Genomic DNA, 19,566 nt, shown 5'->3' on the forward strand with positions numbered 1-19,566 from the left:
CTGTAATTAGGGGTATTGCTGTGATGGGGATATTGCTGTAATTGGGGGTATTGCTGTGATTGGGGGTATTGCTGTGATGGGGGTATTGCTGTGATGGGGGTATTGCTGTGATGGGGGGTATTGTTGTGATTGGGGGTATTGCTGTAATTGGGGGTATTGCTGTGATGGGGGTATTGCTGTGATGGGGTTATTGCTGTGATGGGGGTATTGCTGTGATTGGGGGTATTGCTGTGATTGGGGGTATTACTGTGATGGGCGTATTGCTGTGATGGGGGTATTGCTGTGATGGGGGTATTGCTGTGATTGGGGGTATTGCTGTGATGGGGGTATTGCTGTGATTGGGGGTATTGCTGTGATGAGGGTATTGCTGTGATGGGGGTATTGCTGTGATTGGGGGTATTGCTGTAATTGGGGGTATTGCTGTGATGGGGGTATTGCTGTGATGGGGGTATTGCTGTGATTGGGGGTATTGCTGTGATGGGGGTATTACTGTGATGGGCGTATTGCTGTGATGGGGGTATTGCTGTGATGGGCGTATTGCTGTGATGGGGGTATTACTGTGATGGGGGTATTGCTGTGATGGGGGTATTACTGTGATGGGTGTATTGCTGTGATGGGGGTATTGCTGTGATGGGGGTATTGCTGTGATGGGGGTATTGCTGTGATTGGGGTATTGCTGTGATTGGGGGTATTACTGTGATGGGCATATTGCTGTGATGGGGGTATTGCTGTGATGGGGGGTATTGCTGTGATTGGGGGTATTGCTGTGATGGGGGTATTGCTGTGATTGGGGGTATTGCTGTGATGAGGGTATTGCTGTGATGGGGGTATTGCTGTGATTGGGGGTATTGCTGTAATTGGGGGTATTGCTGTGATGGGGGTATTGCTGTGATGGGGGTATTGCTGTGATGGGCGTATTGCTGTGATTGGGGGTATTGCTGTGATGGGGGTATTACTGTGATGGGCGTATTGCTGTGATGGGGGTATTGCTGTGATGGGCATATTGCTGTGATGGGGGTATTACTGTGATGGGGGTATTGCTGTGATGGGGGTATTACTGTGATGGGGGTATTGCTGTGATGGGGGTATTGCTGTGATGGGCGTATTGCTGTGATTGGGGGTATTACTGTGAAGGGGGTATTGCTGTGATGGGGGTATTGCTGTGATGGGGGTATTGCTGTGATGGGGGTATTGCTGTGATGGGGGTATTGCTGTGATGGGGTTATTACTGTGATGGGCGTATTGCTGTGATGGGGGTATTGCTGTGATGGGCGTATTGCTGTGATGGGGGTATTGCTGTGATGGGGGTATTGCTGTGATGGGCGTATTGCTGTGATGGGGGTATTGCTGTGATGGGCGTATTGCTGTGATGGGGGTATTGCTGTGATGGGCATATTGCTGTGATGGGGGTATTACTGTGATGGGGGTATTGCTGTGATGGGGGTATTACTGTGATGGGTGTATTGCTGTGATGGGGGTATTGCTGTGATGGGGGGTATTGCTGTGATGGGGGTATTGCTGTGATGGGCGTATTGCTGTGATTGGGGGTATTGCTCTGATGGGGGTATTGCTGTGATGGGTGTATTGCTGTGATGGGGGTATTGCTGTGATGGGGGTATTGCTGTAATTGGGGGTATTGCTGTGGTGGGGGTATTGCTGTAATTGGGGGTATTGCTGTGATGGGGGTATTGCTGTGATTGGGGGTATTACTGTGATGGGGGTATTGCTGTGATTGGGGTATTGCTGTGATTGGGGGTATTGCTGTGATGGGGGTATTGCTGTGATTGGGGGTATTGCTGTGATGGGGGTATTGCTGTGATGGGGGTATTGCTGTGATTGGGGGTATTGCTGTGATTGGGGGTATTGCTGTGATGGGGTATTGCTGTGATTGGGGGTGTTGCTGTGATGGGGGTATTGCTGTGATTGGGGGTATTACTGTGATGGGGGTATTGCTGTGATGGGGGTATTGCTGTGATGGGGGTATTACTGTGATGGAGGTATTGCTGTGATGGGGGTATTGCTGTAATTGGGGGTATTGCTGTGATGGGGGTATTGCTGTAATTAGGGGTATTGCTGTGATGGGGATATTGCTGTAATTGGGGGTATTGCTGTGATGGGGGTATTGCTGTGATTGGGGGTATTGCTGTGATGGGGGTATTGCTGTGATGGGGGTATTGCTGTGATGGGGGGTATTGCTGTGATTGGGGGTATTGCTGTAATTGGGGGTATTGCTGTGATGGGGGTATTGCTGTGATGGGGGTATTGCTGTGATTGGGGGTATTGCTGTGATTGGGGGTATTACTGTGATGGGCGTATTGCTGTGATGGGGGTATTGCTGTGATGGGGGTATTGCTGTGATTGGGGGTATTGCTGTGATGGGGGTATTGCTGTGATTGGGGGTATTGCTGTGATGAGGGTATTGCTGTGATGGGGGTATTGCTGTGATTGGGGGTATTGCTGTAATTGGGGGTATTGCTGTGATGGGGGTATTGCTGTGATGGGGGTATTGCTGTGATGGGCGTATTGCTGTGATTGGGGGTATTGCTGTGATGGGGGTATTACTGTGATGGGCCTATTGCTGTGATGGGGGTATTGCTGTGATGGGGGTATTGCTGTGATGGGCGTATTGCTGTGATGGGGGTATTACTGTGATGGGGGTATTGCTGTGATGGGGGTATTACTGTGATGGGTGTATTGCTGTGATGGGGGTATTGCTGTGATGGGGGTATTGCTGTGATTGGGGGTATTGCTGTGATTGGGGGTATTACTGTGATGGGCGTATTGCTGTGATGGGGGTATTGCTGTGATGGGGGGTATTGCTGTGATTGGGGGTATTGCTGTTATGGGGGTATTGCTGTGATTGGGGGTATTGCTGTGATGAGGGTATTGCTGTGATGGGGGTATTGCTGTGATTGGGGGTATTGCTGTAATTGGGGGTATTGCTGTGATGGGGGTATTGCTGTGATGGGGGTATTGCTGTGATGGGCGTATTGCTGTGACTGGGGGTATTGCTGTGATGGGGGTATTACTGTGATGGGCGTATTGCTGTGATGGGGGTATTGCTGTGATGGGCATATTGCTGTGATGGGGGTATTACTGTGATGGGGGTATTGCTGTGATGGGGGTATTACTGTGATGGGGGTATTGCTGTGATGGGGGTATTGCTGTGATGGGAGTATTGCTGTGATGGGCGTATTGCTGTGATTGGGGGTATTACTGTGATGGGGGTATTGCTGTGATGGGTGTATTGCTGTGATGGGGGTATTGCTGTGATGGGGGTATTGCTGTGATGGGGGTATTACTGTGATGTGGGTATTGCTGTGATGGGGGTATTGCTGTGATGGGGTTATTACTGTGATGGGCGTATTGCTGTGGTGGGGGTATTGCTGTGATGGGCGTATTGCTGTGATGGGCGTATTGCTGTGATGGGGGTATTGCTGTGATGGGGGTATTGCTGTGATGGGCGTATTGCTGTGATGGGGGTATTGCTGTGATGGGCGTATTGCTGTGATGGGGGTATTGCTGTGATGGGCGTATTGCTGTGATGGGGGTATTACTGTGATGGGGGTATTGCTGTGATGGGGGTATTACTGTGATGGGTGTATTGCTGTGATGGGGGTATTGCTGTGATGGGGGGTATTGCTGTGATGGGGGTATTGCTGTGATGGGCGTATTGCTGTGATTGGGGGTATTGCTCTGATGGGGGTACTGCTGTGATGGGTGTATTGCTGTGATGGGGGTATTGCTGTGATGGGGGTATTGCTGTAATTGGGGGTATTGCTGTGATGGGCGTATTGCTGTGATTGGGGGTATTGCTGTGATGGGGGTATTACTGTGATGGGCGTATTGCTGTGATGGGGGTATTGCTGTGATGGGGGTATTACTGTGATGGGCGTATTGCTGTGATGGGGGTATTGCTGTGATGGGGGTATTACTGTGATGGGCGTATTGCTGTGATGGGGGTATTGCTCTGATGGGGGTATTGCTGTGACGGGCGTATTGCTGTGATGGGGGTATTGCTGTGATGGGGGTATTGCTCGGACGGTGGTACCTGTGCCAGTGAGGTATCTCTGATTTGCCTAATGTCTTATCTCTGATCTTTCTCAGCTGGAGGAGGGGATTCAGAAGGAGACAACCCTGGAGGGGCAGCTGCAGCAGGCGATGCAGCGATCCCATGAGAGCAGCACCTTGCTGCATATTCACGCCTCCCTCATCTACGACTTGCAGGCACAAGTACACAATCTGTCTACACAGCTGGAGCAGACTCATAGCAACAGCAATTGTTCACTCCACCACCACCCGGGTGAACAACCCAAACACTCAGGTACCCACCCCCCCTACACTATTAGCCCCTCCCTTCCTGAAGGAGTTGGCTGCTTTTGGTGAACAGGCTGTGTAATCTATCACCAAAGCTCATTCCTCATGAGGCAGCAAGATATCTGACCATCACAACCCATCCTCTTCTCATCCGCAATCCAAAGGAACTCACTGGGAAGTGATCAGGAGCAGGGCCCTTGACTGACTTTGGGCCTCAGTCTCACACCCCATGGGGTCTCCTGCTTCCCAGGCCTGAGTCTCACACCCCATGGGGTCTCCTGTTTCCCAGGAATCAGTCCCACAGGAAGAAGCTTTGGTGATAGGGGTCAGAGGTTGGCGGATAGGTCAGAGGTCAGAGAATGGGTAGAATTTGGGGTCTAGGAGCACAGGTTGGGATACAGTGGGCAGAGATGCAGGAGAACCTGCAGGTGATAAATGTAGTCAGAAAGATGAGATCTTTATGTGCCCAGTTTTCAGAGTCTCCATTTTGGGTCTCTAACACCCCTCCCAGCACTGGATGTCCTCACCCACCTCTGTTCCTTACCTCTCACAGATCTGCAGTATGTAAGGAATTGCCCCATTGACTGTGCATCCATCTACTATAACGGGGTGAGTCAATCCGGAGTCTACACCATCACCCCTTCCATTGGCGGCCTTCCCATCAGGGTTTACTGTGACATGGACACTGCAGGTAGGGAGACGACTGAAGCTTCAATGCTGGTTACTGTAACACTGAGGTGAGCACGACATCCAGGGGAAGAGAAAACAGCCTTGACCTCTCATGCTGACCCCACTGAAGATGATGCAGTCGGAGGGAATTCTCCGCATTCACCTCAAACCTCAGGATGACCCAAAGCCCAGCTCCCACAGAGGACTGCGCCTCCCCTCCCCTCCCTTTAGCCTCATGGAGAAGTGGGAGGGAGCCAAGCTCTGGAAAGGAACTCACTGAGCGGGTTGAATATTTTGAGGAAATCACCAAGTCGGATGTTGGGAGCTGAAATGGTTTAAGTGCAGTAAATTTTCATCTTCCCCATGTAGGGTTGACCGGGTGGATTAGAGCCTCCACACAGATCACCGCCTGGAAAGGGTTCTTGGGATGTGGGCATTACTGGCTGGGCCAGCATTTATGACCCATCTAACGGTGCCGGAGAAGCTGCTCCGAGCCATCGTCCTGAACCACCGCAGTCTTTAGATATTCAAAATTATCTGTAGCCAGTTGTTAGAAGTTAGTAGTCTTCCAGATTTATTTCAGAGGGTGAGTAAGAGGCAGCCATCTTACTGTGGGTCTGGTGACCTGTACAGGCCAAACCAGGTAAGGACTGGAGATTTCCTTCCCTAAAGGACGTTAGAATTTAGATGGGTTTTTACAACAATCTGGAAGCTTCCGAGTCACCTTGACTGAGATTAGCTTTTTATTCCAGATTCATGTAATGGATTGAATGTAAGTTCCTCATGAGTAGGATTTTATGGCCCATCACAGTAGGGGACAGGGCTGTAAAACGCAGAGACTCGTTCAAAACTCCACTGACTTCGGCAGGACTGTAAAATCCACCAGCGTAAAGTCCCATCCCATGTCCCCAGACCATTCGCCCAGGCCTCAGTGTTATAATCAAGCAACATGACCACAACGCTACCCTGACCACCAGCTCCCAGCTGTCCGAATGCACCACTCACTCTCCTCCCCTGGAGTCAATCTCCCCTCTGGGTCCTGGGATGCTCAGTTTTCATGCTGTTGTGGTTTCTAATCAATTGCAGGAGGAGGATGGATTGTTATTCAGCAGAGAATTGATGGCACCACCAACTTCAACAGAAGCTGGAGGGAATATAGAGAAGGTTTTGGAGAACTCTCGGCTGAGTTCTGGTGGGGCAATGATCATATTCACGATGTGACAAACCAAGAAGAATACTCCCTGCGCATTGACCTGGAGGACTGGAACTACAGAAAAAAGTTCGGGATGTACGAAACCTTTCGGTAGGAAAAATATCGGTTTCCTGGGAAGATAACACTGCAGAACAAGGGAAAAATCCCTGAACTCCAACCACATCACATATACCCCCCATCACACTGTCACTCAGAGAGAGATATACCCCTCATCACACTGTCACTGAGAGAGAGATATACCCCCCATCACACTGTCACTCAGAGAGAGATATATCCACCATCACACTGTCACTCAGAGAGAGATATACCCCCATCACACTGTCACTCAGAGAGATATACCCACCATCACACTGTCATTCAGAGAGATATACCCCCCCATCACACTGTCACTCAGAGAGAGATATAGCCCCCATCACACTGTCATTCAGAGAGATATACCCCCCCATCACACTGTCACTCAGAGAGAGATATACCCCCTATCACACTGTCACTCAGAGAGAGATATACCCCCCATCACACTGTCACTCAGAGAGAGATATAGCCCCCATCACACTGTCACTCAGAGAGAGATATAGCCCCCATCACACTGTCACTCAGAGAGAGATATACCCACCATCACACTGTCACTCAGAGAGAGATATACCCCCCATCACACTGTCACTCAGAGAGAGATATACCCCCATCACACTGTCACTCAGAGAGATATACCCCCCATCACACTGTCACTCAGAGAGAGAGATACCCCCCATCAAACTGTCACTCAGAGAGAGATATACCCACCATCACACAGTCACTCAGAGAGAGAGATACCCCCCATCACACTGTCACTCAGAGAGAGATATACCCCCCATCACACTGTCACTCAGAGAGAGATATACCCCCCATCACACTGTCACTCAGAGAGAGATATACCCCCCATCACACTGTCACTCAGAGAGAGATACCCATCACACTGTCACTCAGAGAGAGATACCCCCCATCACACTGTCACTCAGAGATATACCCACCATCACACTGTCACTCAGAGAGAGATACCCCCCATCAGTGTCACTCAGAGAGAGATACCCCCCCATCACACTGTCACTCAGAGAGAGCTATACCCCCTATCACACTGTCACTCAGAGAGAGAGATACCCCCCATCACACTGTCACTCAGAGAGATACCCCCCCATCACACTGTCACTCAGAGAGAGATATACCCACCATCACAATGTCACTCAGAGAGAGACAAACCCTGTAAATTATTCCTTTAATGTTTGTATCCAATGGCCTTTTATGAGTTTGTATGGAGTGCATCCAAGGTTAAGGAGAAGTATTTGGGCTATCCTTCCAGCGAAGCATATTGAGGTGGATTTGATAACAGAGTCACAGTTGTTAAAACGCAGATGAAGGCCATTTGGCCCATCAAGTCTGCACTGACTCTCTGAATGAGCAATTTGCCTTCTGTCATTCTGCTGCCTTCTCCCCATTGTTACATTCTTCTGCTGTTTAACCGAATGTCCCAATCAGACGCAAGGATTGATGTCATAATAATTCTGGCTCTTTATTTGAACATAAGACTATACAGTAATAATGTTCACAGGGAGACTGTGAGGTACATGTCTGACGTCGAGCACGTGCTGCTTTCAAACCACCCACAAGTTATGGGGATTGTTACACCACATGCTGCCAATGTGGGATTGACTGACCGTAGTTTAAGATATACCCCCTAGAAGGTTGTCGTACCACAACATTCCCTTTTTTTCTAACTGAAGGTTTACTCTTAGAGAATCAAATTATGTACATAAAAGCAAAAGAACATTGTGTATTTCAACACAGTGATGAATTATCAAGTCTCTGATCATTGTGGTGGTCTGCTTATCCACCCACAGTGCTGGTATTCTTTGCTGGAGGATGCTGCAGGTTTTCAGAATGCTGGGTATGGTTGTTCTGTTTGTTCTGCATCTCAGACCATGTTCTGTTCGCTGTCTCGTTTCTCAGTATTTCTGGTTGGGGTATTGCTCTGATTTGGCACCAGTTTCCTCGCATTGTCATGCAATTTGGTGTTGGCATTTCATACGATCTTGGTTCTGGGTGAATGCTGGAGTAGAAAAGAGAAAGATTTCCAACCACGCACAACAACAGGAAAATAGTCACAGAAATGAATATTAGTTCCTGTAATTTCCAGAGTCCGAGAAGCCAAAGTCCAGAGGCTGTTTCCTTCCTGGCAGAGTTCAGTCCAGATGAGTTTCTGGTTGGAGACAGCAGCACAAAAATCCTTGAAACAAATCGTGCTGCAGCACGGTGGGGTTTCTGTGCATTGACCACTTGGCAGGTAAAGACCAGGGGCTTTTAAAATTAAACAGGCTTCGAGGATTTGAGAGATAGTGGCCGGCTGCCTGGGTCAGCTGGGAGCTGCTGGAGCTCATACCAGTTGGTGTTAAAGCAGCAACCTGAGCTGTGAGGCTGGAAGTGGATTATTCAAACGTTCCAAAAGAATACAAGTATGGGATCATGTGATGTGGCCCATTAGTGAGTTAGTTGCAGCCTCACTAATAGTTTCTGTGCTTCTGGCCAAAATACATAGTTTCCCTTAGGAGTGAAATGGTGGCGGTTAACGATTCTTCACAATAACGAGTTTTGATGTCTCTGTCTTTGTTACCCTCCAGCTGGGGGGGTGTGGGGGTGTGGGGGTGGGGGTTAGGGGTGGGTGGAGGGGTGGGGAGTGAGGGGGTGGGGAGTGGGGGATGGGGGGGTGTGGGGGTTGGGGGGCTGCGGGGGTGGGGGTGTGGATGTGTGCAGGGATGGGGGGGCGTGGGGGGTTGGGAGCTACGGGGATGGGAGGTGTGGGGTGTGGGTGTGGGGGTGTGGGTGGTGTTACTTGTGTCTTCCACCGTGAAGACTGATGCAAAGTACCTATTCAGTTCCTCCGCCATTTCTTTGTTCCCCACTACTCCTTCTCCAGCGTCATTTTCCAGTGGCCCAATGTCTACTTTTGCCTCTCTCTCACCCTTTATATATCTAAAAAAAACTCTTGCAATCTTCTTTTATATTACTGGCTAGTTTACCCTCATATTTAATCTTCTCCCTCCTTATTTCTTGTTTATTTGTCCTCTGTTGGTCTTTGTAGGCTTCCCGATCCCCTGGTTTCCCACTGCTCTTCGCCGCATTGTATGCTTTCTCTTTAGCTTTTATGCTGTCCCTGACTTCCCTTGTCAGCCATGGTTGCCTCATCCTCCCTTTAGTATGCTTCGTCTTCCTAGGGATGAATTTTTGCTGTGTCTCCCAAATTACTCCCAGAAACTCCTGCCATTGCTGTTCCACTGTCTTTCCTGCTAGGCTCATCTCCCAGTCAATTCTGGCCAGCTCCTCCCTCATGCCTCTGTAGTTATCTTTATTCAACTGTAATACCCTTACATCTGGTTCCAGCTTTTTCCTCTCAAATTGCAGGGTAAATTCCCTCCTTTTATGGTCACTTCCTCCTAAGGGTTCCTTCACCTTAAGCTCCCTTATCAAATCTGCCTCATTACACATCACTAAATCTCGAATTGCCTGTTCCCTAGTGGTTCCACCACAAGCTACTCCAAAAAGCCATCTCGTAGACATTCCACAAATTCCTTTTCTTGGGATCCACTACCAATCTGATTTTCCCAGTCTACCTGCATATTGAAATCCCCCATGATCACTGTAACCCTTGCCTTTCTTACACACCTTTTCTATCTCCTGGTGTATCTTGTGCCCCACATCCTGACCACTGTTCGGAGGCCTGTACATAACTCCCATTATGGTTTTTTTACCTTTGCGGTTCCTCAACTCTACCCACACAGATTCTACATCATCTGACCCTACATCATTTCTTGCTATTGATTTATTTCATTTCTTACTAACAAAGCAACCCCACCCGCTCTGCCAACCTGCCTATCTTTTCGATAGGATGTATATCCTTGGATATTTAGCTCCCAGTCCTGATCCCCTTGCAGCCATGTCTCCGTGATGCCCACCACATCATACCTGCCAATTTCAATCTGTGCCACAAGCTCATTTACCTTATTTTGTATACTGCGTGCATTCAGATACAACACCTTCAGTCCTGTATTGCCTGTCCCCCTTCTCATTGTCATCCCGTTATCTGATGTGCTTGAAGTTAGATTCCTAGCCCTTTCCAAACACTCTGTCCTATTTTGTGTTCTGGGGACTGTAATAGCTTCTCCTGGGCTCTCCTTGCTTTTCAGTTTTTTCATAATTTTCCATGAAATTGAATCCACCCCCCACACGCTAACCTGCTGCTTTGTTTCCCATTAGTCATAATTCTTGGAGTTTTACCCTTCCCTTCCCCCCCCCACTTTCTAGTTTAAAGTCCTGTTGACCACCCTATTTACCCTTTTCACTAGAACATTGGTCCCAGATCGGTTCAGGTGGAGACCGTCCCAACGGTACAGATCCCTCCTGTTCCAATACTGATACCAGTGCCCCACGAAATGGAACCCCTCTTTTCCACACCACTCCTTTAGCCACATGTTTACCTCCCTTATTCTCACGTCCCTATGCCAATTTGCACGTGGCTCGGGTGGTAATCCGGAGATTATAACTCTTGAGGACCTGTTCTTTAATTTAGTTCCTAGTTCCTGATAATCCCCAAACAGATCCTCTTTCCTAGTCTTACCTATGTTATTTGTCCCGACGTGGACCACAACAACTGGATCCTCCCCCTCCCCCTCCCTCTCCTTTCAAGCCGGTCAGAGATGTCCCTCACCCCGGCACCGGGCAGGCAACATACCATGTGGGACTCTCAATCCTGCTTACAAAGGATGCTATCAATTCCCTAATTATAGAATCCCCTACAACTACCACTTGTCTTTTTGCTCCCACCTCTTGAATGGCCTCCTGTGCCACGGTGCCGTGGTCAGCTGGCTCATCCTCCCTACAGCCCTCTTCCAAATCCACACAGGGAGCAAGTACCTCGTACCTGTTGGACAAGGTCAAGAGCTGAGGCTCCTCTGTTCCTGAACACAGGATCCCTCTACCTGCCTCACTTGCAGTCACACCCTCTGACCCTGACCACTGACCGGACTTGAGGTACTTAATCTACCGGGTGTGACCGCCTCCTAATACAAAACGTAAAGGTAACTCTCCCCCTCCCGGATGTGCCACAGTGTCTGGATCTCGGACTCCAGCTCATCAATTCTGAGCCAGAGTTCCTCCAGCCACCAACACTTGCTGCAGATGTGGTCACTGTGGCTCACAATGGGATCTGCCAGCTCCCACATCATACAGCTACAGCACATCACCTGCCCAGCCATCTCAACTTAGATAATTTATTTATTAATTAGCTTTGCAGTGTTTTTTTTTTAAATTTAGTGCAGATTTCCTACCAACCAATCAGGTCACAGCTTTCCTGTGAGGTCACTTTTTCAGTTTTGGCTTCACTTGATCTGTGCCCCGAGGTCACCGCTCCGGTGCTCCTCCCTCCGAGTCTGCTCCCTGGAGACAAGGCCACCAATCCCCGAGGTCAGCTAGATTTATACTCACCGCTCCGGTGCTCCTCCCTCCGAGTCTGCTCCCTGGAGACAAGGCCACCAATCCCCGAGGTCAGCTAGATTTATACTCACCGCTCCGGTGCTCCTCCCTCCGAGTCTGCTCCCTGGAGACAAGGCCACCAATCCCCGAGGTCAGCTAGATTTATACTCACCGCTCCGGTGCTCCTCCCTCCGAGTCTGCTCCTGGAGACAAGGCCACGAATCCCTGAAGTAAGCTAGATTTATACTCACTGCTCCAGTGCTCCTCCCTCCGAGTCTGCTCCCTGGAGACAAGGCCACCAATCCCCGAGGTCAGCTAGATTTATACTCACCGCTCCGGTGCTCCTCCCTCCGAGTCTGCTCACTGGAGACAAGGCCACCAATCCCCGAGGTCAGCTAGATTTATACTCATCACTCCAGTGCTCCTCCCTCCGAGTCTGCTCCCTGGAGACAAGGCCACCAATCCCCGAGGTCAGCTAGATTTATACTCATCACTCCAGTGCTCCTCCCTCCGAGTCTGCTCCCTGGAAACAAGGCCACCAATCCCCGAGGTCAGCTAGATTTATACTCACCGCTCCGGTGCTCCTCCCTCCGAGTCTGCTCCCTGGAGACAAGGCCACCAATCCCCGAGGTCAGCTAGATTTATACTCACCGCTCCGGTGCTCCTCCCTCCGAGTCTGCTCCCTGGAGACAAGGCCACCAATCCCCGAGGTCAGCTAGATTTATACTCACCGCTCCGGTGCTCCTCCCTCCGAGTCTGCTCCCTGGAGACAAGGCCACCAATCCCCGAGGTCAGCTAGATTTATACTCACCGCTCCGGTGCTCCTCCCTCCGAGTCTGCTCCTGGAGACAAGGCCACCAATCCCCGAGGTCAGCTAGATTTATACTCACCGCTCCGGTGCTCCTCCCTCCGAGTCTGCTCCTGGAGACAAGGCCACCAATCCCCGAGGTCAGCTAGATTTATACTCACCGCTCCGGTGCTCCTCCCTCCGAGTCTGCTCCCTGGAGACAAGGCCACCAATCCCCGAGGTCAGCTAGATTTATACTCACCGCTCCGGTGCTCCTCCCTCCGAGTCTGCTCCCTGGAGACAAGGCCACCAATCCCCGAGGTCAGCTAGATTTATACTCACCGCTCCGGTGCTCCTCCCTCCGAGTCTGCTCCCTGGAGACAAGGCCACCAATCCCCGAGGTCAGCTAGATTTATACTCACCGCTCCGGTGCTCCTCCCTCCGAGTCTGCTCCCTGGAGACAAGGCCACCAATCCCCGAGGTCAGCTAGATTTATACTCACCGCTCCGGTGCTCCTCCCTCCGAGTCTGCTCCCTGGAGACAAGGCCACCAATCCCCGAGGTCAGCTAGATTTATACTCACCGCTCCGGTGCTCCTCCCTCCGAGTCTGCTCCCTGGAGACAAGGCCACCAATCCCCGAGGTCAGCTAGATTTATACTCACCGCTCCGGTGCTCCTCCCTCCGAGTCTGCTCCCTGGAGACAAGGCCACCAATCCCCGAGGTCAGCTAGATTTATACTCACCGCTCCGGTGCTCCTCCCTCCGAGTCTGCTCCCTGGAGACAAGGCCACCAATCCCCGAGGTCAGCTAGATTTATACTCACCGCTCCGGTGCTCCTCCCTCCGAGTCTGCTCCCTGGAGACAAGGCCACCAATCCCCGAGGTCAGCTAGATTTATACTCACCGCTCCGGTGCTCCTCCCTCCGAGTCTGCTCCCTGGAGACAAGGCCACCAATCCCCGAGGTCAGCTAGATTTATACTCACCGCTCCGGTGCTCCTCCCTCCGAGTCTGCTCCCTGGAGACAAGGCCACCAATCCCCGAGGTCAGCTAGATTTATACTCACCGCTCCGGTGCTCCTCCCTCCGAGTCTGCTCCCTGGAGACAAGGCCACCAATCCCCGAGGTCAGCTAGATTTATACTCACCGCTCCGGTGCTCCTCCCTCCGAGTCTGCTCCCTGGAGACAAGGCCACCAATCCCCGAGGTCAGCTAGATTTATACTCACCGCTCCGGTGCTCCTCCCTCCGAGTCTGCTCCCTGGAGACAAGGCCACCAATCCCCGAGGTCAGCTAGATTTATACTCACCGCTCCGGTGCTCCTCCCTCCGAGTCTGCTCCCTGGAGACAAGGCCACCAATCCCCGAGGTCAGCTAGATTTATACTCACCGCTCCGGTGCTCCTCCCTCCGAGTCTGCTCCCTGGAGACAAGGCCACCAATCCCCGAGGTCAGCTAGATTTATACTCACCGCTCCGGTGCTCCTCCCTCCGAGTCTGCTCCCTGGAGACAAGGCCACCAATCCCCGAGGTCAGCTAGATTTATACTCACCGCTCCGGTGCTCCTCCCTCCGAGTCTGCTCCCTGGAGACAAGGCCACCAATCCCCGAGGTCAGCTAGATTTATACTCACCGCTCCGGTGCTCCTCCCTCCGAGTCTGCTCCCTGGAGACAAGGCCACCAATCCCCGAGGTCAGCTAGATTTATACTCACCGCTCCGGTGCTCCTCCCTCCGAGTCTGCTCCCTGGAGACAAGGCCACCAATCCCCGAGGTCAGCTAGATTTATACTCACCGCTCCGGTGCTCCTCCCTCCGAGTCTGCTCCCTGGAGACAAGGCCACCAATCCCCGAGGTCAGCTAGATTTATACTCACCGCTCCGGTGCTCCTCCCTCCGAGTCTGCTCCCTGGAGACAAGGCCACCAATCCCCGAGGTCAGCTAGATTTATACTCACCGCTCCGGTGCTCCTCCCTCCGAGTCTGCTCCCTGGAGACAAGGCCACCAATCCCCGAGGTCAGCTAGATTTATACTCACCGCTCCGGTGCTCCTCCCTCCGAGTCTGCTCCCTGGAGACAAGGCCACCAATCCCCGAGGTCAGCTAGATTTATACTCACCGCTCCGGTGCTCCTCCCTCCGAGTCTGCTCCCTGGAGACAAGGCCACCAATCCCCGAGGTCAGCTAGATTTATACTCACCGCTCCGGTGCTCCTCCCTCCGAGTCTGCTCCCTGGAGACAAGGCCACCAATCCCCGAGGTCAGCTAGATTTATACTCACCGCTCCGGTGCTCCTCCCTCCGAGTCTGCTCCCTGGAGACAAGGCCACCAATCCCCGAGGTCAGCTAGATTTATACTCACCGCTCCGGTGCTCCTCCCTCCGAGTCTGCTCCCTGGAGACAAGGCCACCAATCCCCGAGGTCAGCTAGATTTATACTCACCGCTCCGGTGCTCCTCCCTCCGAGTCTGCTCCCTGGAGACAAGGCCACCAATCCCCGAGGTCAGCTAGATTTATACTCACCGCTCCGGTGCTCCTCCCTCCGAGTCTGCTCCCTGGAGACAAGGCCACCAATCCCCGAGGTCAGCTAGATTTATACTCACCGCTCCGGTGCTCCTCCCTCCGAGTCTGCTCCCTGGAGACAAGGCCACCAATCCCCGAGGTCAGCTAGATTTATACTCACCGCTCCGGTGCTCCTCCCTCCGAGTCTGCTCCCTGGAGACAAGGCCACCAATCCCCGAGGTCAGCTAGATTTATACTCACCGCTCCGGTGCTCCTCCCTCCGAGTCTGCTCCCTGGAGACAAGGCCACCAATCCCCGAGGTCAGCTAGATTTATACTCACCGCTCCGGTGCTCCTCCCTCCGAGTCTGCTCCCTGGAGACAAGGCCACCAATCCCCGAGGTCAGCTAGATTTATACTCACCGCTCCGGTGCTCCTCCCTCCGAGTCTGCTCCCTGGAGACAAGGCCACCAATCCCCGAGGTCAGCTAGATTTATACTCACCGCTCCGGTGCTCCTCCCTCCGAGTCTGCTCCCTGGAGACAAGGCCACCAATCCCCGAGGTCAGCTAGATTTATACTCACCGCTCCGGTGCTCCTCCCTCCGAGTCTGCTCCCTGGAGACAAGGCCACCAATCCCCGAGGTCAGCTAGATTTATACTCACCGCTCCGGTGCTCCTCCCTCCGAGTCTGCTCCCTGGAGACAAGGCCACCAATCCCCGAGGTCAGCTAGATTTATACTCACCGCTCCGGTGCTCCTCCCTCCGAGTCTGCTCCCTGGAGACAAGGCCACCAATCCCCGAGGTCAGCTAGATTTATACTCACCGCTCCGGTGCTCCTCCCTCCGAGTCTGCTCCCTGGAGACAAGGCCACCAATCCCCGAGGTCAGCTAGATTTATACTCACCGCTCCGGTGCTCCTCCCTCCGAGTCTGCTCCCTGGAGACAAGGCCACCAATCCCCGAGGTCAGCTAGATTTATACTCACCGCTCCGGTGCTCCTCCCTCCGAGTCTGCTCCCTGGAGACAAGGCCACCAATCCCCGAGGTCAGCTAGATTTATACTCACCGCTCCGGTGCTCCTCCCTCCGAGTCTGCTCCCTGGAGACAAGGCCACCAATCCCCGAGGTCAGCTAGATTTATACTCACCGCTCCGGTGCTCCTCCCTCCGAGTCTGCTCCCTGGAGACAAGGCCACCAATCCCCGAGGTCAGCTAGATTTATACTCACCGCTCCGGTGCTCCTCCCTCCGAGTCTGCTCCCTGGAGACAAGGCCACCAATCCCCGAGGTCAGCTAGATTTATACTCACCGCTCCGGTGCTCCTCCCTCCGAGTCTGCTCCCTGGAGACAAGGCCACCAATCCCCGAGGTCAGCTAGATTTATACTCACCGCTCCGGTGCTCCTCCCTCCGAGTCTGCTCCCTGGAGACAAGGCCACCAATCCCCGAGGTCAGCTAGATTTATACTCACCGCTCCGGTGCTCCTCCCTCCGAGTCTGCTCCCTGGAGACAAGGCCACCAATCCCCGAGGTCAGCTAGATTTATACTCACCGCTCCGGTGCTCCTCCCTCCGAGTCTGCTCCCTGGAGACAAGGCCACCAATCCCCGAGGTCAGCTAGATTTATACTCACCGCTCCGGTGCTCCTCCCTCCGAGTCTGCTCCCTGGAGACAAGGCCACCAATCCCCGAGGTCAGCTAGATTTATACTCACCGCTCCGGTGCTCCTCCCTCCGAGTCTGCTCCCTGGAGACAAGGCCACCAATCCCCGAGGTCAGCTAGATTTATACTCACCGCTCCGGTGCTCCTCCCTCCGAGTCTGCTCCCTGGAGACAAGGCCACCAATCCCCGAGGTCAGCTAGATTTATACTCACCGCTCCGGTGCTCCTCCCTCCGAGTCTGCTCCCTGGAGACAAGGCCACCAATCCCCGAGGTCAGCTAGATTTATACTCACCGCTCCGGTGCTCCTCCCTCCGAGTCTGCTCCCTGGAGACAAGGCCACCAATCCCCGAGGTCAGCTAGATTTATACTCACCGCTCCGGTGCTCCTCCCTCCGAGTCTGCTCCCTGGAGACAAGGCCACCAATCCCCGAGGTCAGCTAGATTTATACTCACCGCTCCGGTGCTCCTCCCTCCGAGTCTGCTCCCTGGAGACAAGGCCACCAATCCCCGAGGTCAGCTAGATTTATACTCACCGCTCCGGTGCTCCTCCCTCCGAGTCTGCTCCCTGGAGACAAGGCCACCAATCCCCGAGGTCAGCTAGATTTATACTCACCGCTCCGGTGCTCCTCCCTCCGAGTCTGCTCCCTGGAGACAAGGCCACCAATCCCCGAGGTCAGCTAGATTTATACTCACCGCTCCGGTGCTCCTCCCTCCGAGTCTGCTCCCTGGAGACAAGGCCACCAATCCCCGAGGTCAGCTAGATTTATACTCACCGCTCCGGTGCTCCTCCCTCCGAGTCTGCTCCCTGGAGACAAGGCCACCAATCCCCGAGGTCAGCTAGATTTATACTCACCGCTCCGGTGCTCCTCCCTCCGAGTCTGCTCCCTGGAGACAAGGCCACCAATCCCCGAGGTCAGCTAGATTTATACTCACCGCTCCGGTGCTCCTCCCTCCGAGTCTGCTCCCTGGAGACAAGGCCACCAATCCCCGAGGTCAGCTAGATTTATACTCACCGCTCCGGTGCTCCTCCCTCCGAGTCTGCTCCCTGGAGACAAGGCCACCAATCCCCGAGGTCAGCTAGATTTATACTCACCGCTCCGGTGCTCCTCCCTCCGAGTCTGCTCCCTGGAGACAAGGCCACCAATCCCCGAGGTCAGCTAGATTTATACTCACCGCTCCGGTGCTCCTCCCTCCGAGTCTGCTCCCTGGAGACAAGGCCACCAATCCCCGAGGTCAGCTAGATTTATACTCACCGCTCCGGTGCTCCTCCCTCCGAGTCTGCTCCCTGGAGACAAGGCCACCAATCCCCGAGGTCAGCTAGATTTATACTCACCGCTCCGGTGCTCCTCCCTCCGAGTCTGCTCCCTGGAGACAAGGCCACCAATCCCCGAGGTCAGCTAGATTTATACTCACCGCTCCGGTGCTCCTCCTCCGAGTCTGCTCCCTGGAGACAAGGCCACCAATCCCGAGGTCAGCTAGATTTATACTCACCGCTCCGGTGCTCCTCCCTCCGAGTCTGCTCCCTGGAGACAAGGCCACCAATCCCCGAGGTCAGCTAGATTATACTCACCGCTCCGGTGCTCCTCCCTCCGAGTCTGCTCCCTGGAGACAAGGCCACCAATCCCCGAGGTCAGCTAGATTTATACTCACCGCTCCGGTGCTCCTCCCCTCCGAGTCCTGCTCCCTGGAGACAAGGCCCACCAATCCCCCGAGGTCAGCTAGATTTATACTCACCGCTCCGGTGCTCCTCCCTCCGAGTCTGCTCCCTGGAGACAAGGAAACCAATCCCCGAGGTCAGCTAGATTTATACTCACCGCTCCGGTGCTCCTCCCTCCGAGTCTGCTCCCTGGAGACAAGGCCACCAATCCCCGAGGTCAGCTAGATTTATACTCACCGCTCCGGTGCTCCTCCCTCCGAGTCTGCTCCCTGAGACAAGGCCACCAATCCCGAGGTCAGCTAGATTTATACTCACCGCTCCGGTTGCTCCTCCCTCCGAGTCTGCTCCCTGGAGACAAGGCCACCAATCCCCGAGGTCAGCTAGATTTATACTCACCGCTCCGGTGCTCCTCCCTCCGAGTCTGCTCCCTGGAGACAAGGCCACCAATCCCCGAGGTCAGCTAGCTCCGGTGCCCTCCTCCGAGTCTGCTCCCCTGGAGACAAGGCCACCAATCCCCGAGGTCAGCTAGATTTATACTCACCGCTCCGGTGCTCCTCCCTCCGAGTCTGCTCCCTGGAGACAAGGCCACCAATCCCCGAGGTCAGCTAGATTTATACTCACCGCTCCGGTGCTCCTCCCTCCGAGTCTGCTCCCTGGAGACAAGGCCACCAATCCCCGAGGTCAGCTAGATTTATACTCACCGCTCCGTGCTCCTCCCTCCGAGTCTGCTCCCTGGAGACAAGGCCACCAATCCCCGAGTCAGCTAGATTATACTCACCGCTCCGGTGCTCCTCCCTCCGAGTCTGCTCCCTGGAGACAAGGCCACCATCCCCGAGGTCAGCTAGATTTATACTCACCGCTCCGGTGCTCCTCCCTCCGAGTCTGCTCCTGGAGACAAGGCCACCAATCCCCGAGGTCAGCTAGATTTATACTCACCGCTCCGGTGCTCCTCCCTCCGAGTCTGCTCCCTGGAGACAAGGCCACCAATCCCCGAGGTTCAGCTAGATTTATACTCACCGCTCCGGTGCTCCTCCCTCCGAGTCTGCTCCCTGGAGACAAGGCCACCAATCCCCGAGGTCAGCTAGATTTATACTCACCGCTCCGGTGCTCCTCCCTCCGAGTCTGCTCCCTGGAGACAAGGCCACCAATCCCCCGAGGTCAGCTAGATTTATACTCACCGCTCCGGTGCTCCTCCCTCCGAGTCTGCTCCCTGGAGACAAGGCCACCAATCCCCGAGGTCAGCTAGATTTATACTCACCGCTCCGGTGCTCTCCCTCCGAGTCTGCTCCCTGGAGACA

General features: G+C 53.5%; 2 protein-coding genes across 2 annotated transcripts in view; both read left to right on the forward strand.

Annotated features, from left to right (window-relative positions):
• LOC121289018 (angiopoietin-2-like) overlaps positions 1-8,276 on the forward strand; it is a 33,841-nt gene extending 25,565 nt beyond the window's left edge. Inside the window, exons 3-6 of the mRNA XM_041207910.1 lie at positions 4,108-4,303; positions 4,871-5,008; positions 6,073-6,289; positions 8,180-8,276. Of these exons, the coding sequence (XP_041063844.1) occupies positions 4,108-4,303; positions 4,871-5,008; positions 6,073-6,289; positions 8,180-8,276 (648 nt within the window). The remainder of the gene's footprint in view (positions 1-4,107; positions 4,304-4,870; positions 5,009-6,072; positions 6,290-8,179) is intronic.
• A 63-nt stretch (positions 8,277-8,339) lies between these two features.
• adcy3a (adenylate cyclase 3a) overlaps positions 8,340-19,566 on the forward strand; it is a 215,439-nt gene continuing 204,212 nt past the window's right edge. Inside the window, exon 1 of the mRNA XM_041207923.1 lies at positions 8,340-8,513. Coding sequence (XP_041063857.1) covers positions 8,340-8,513 — 174 coding nt within the window. The remainder of the gene's footprint in view (positions 8,514-19,566) is intronic.

Source organism: Carcharodon carcharias, chromosome 2 (genome assembly GCF_017639515.1).
Source record: "Carcharodon carcharias isolate sCarCar2 chromosome 2, sCarCar2.pri, whole genome shotgun sequence".
In the NCBI taxonomy this organism is placed as follows: Eukaryota; Metazoa; Chordata; class Chondrichthyes; order Lamniformes; family Lamnidae; genus Carcharodon; species Carcharodon carcharias.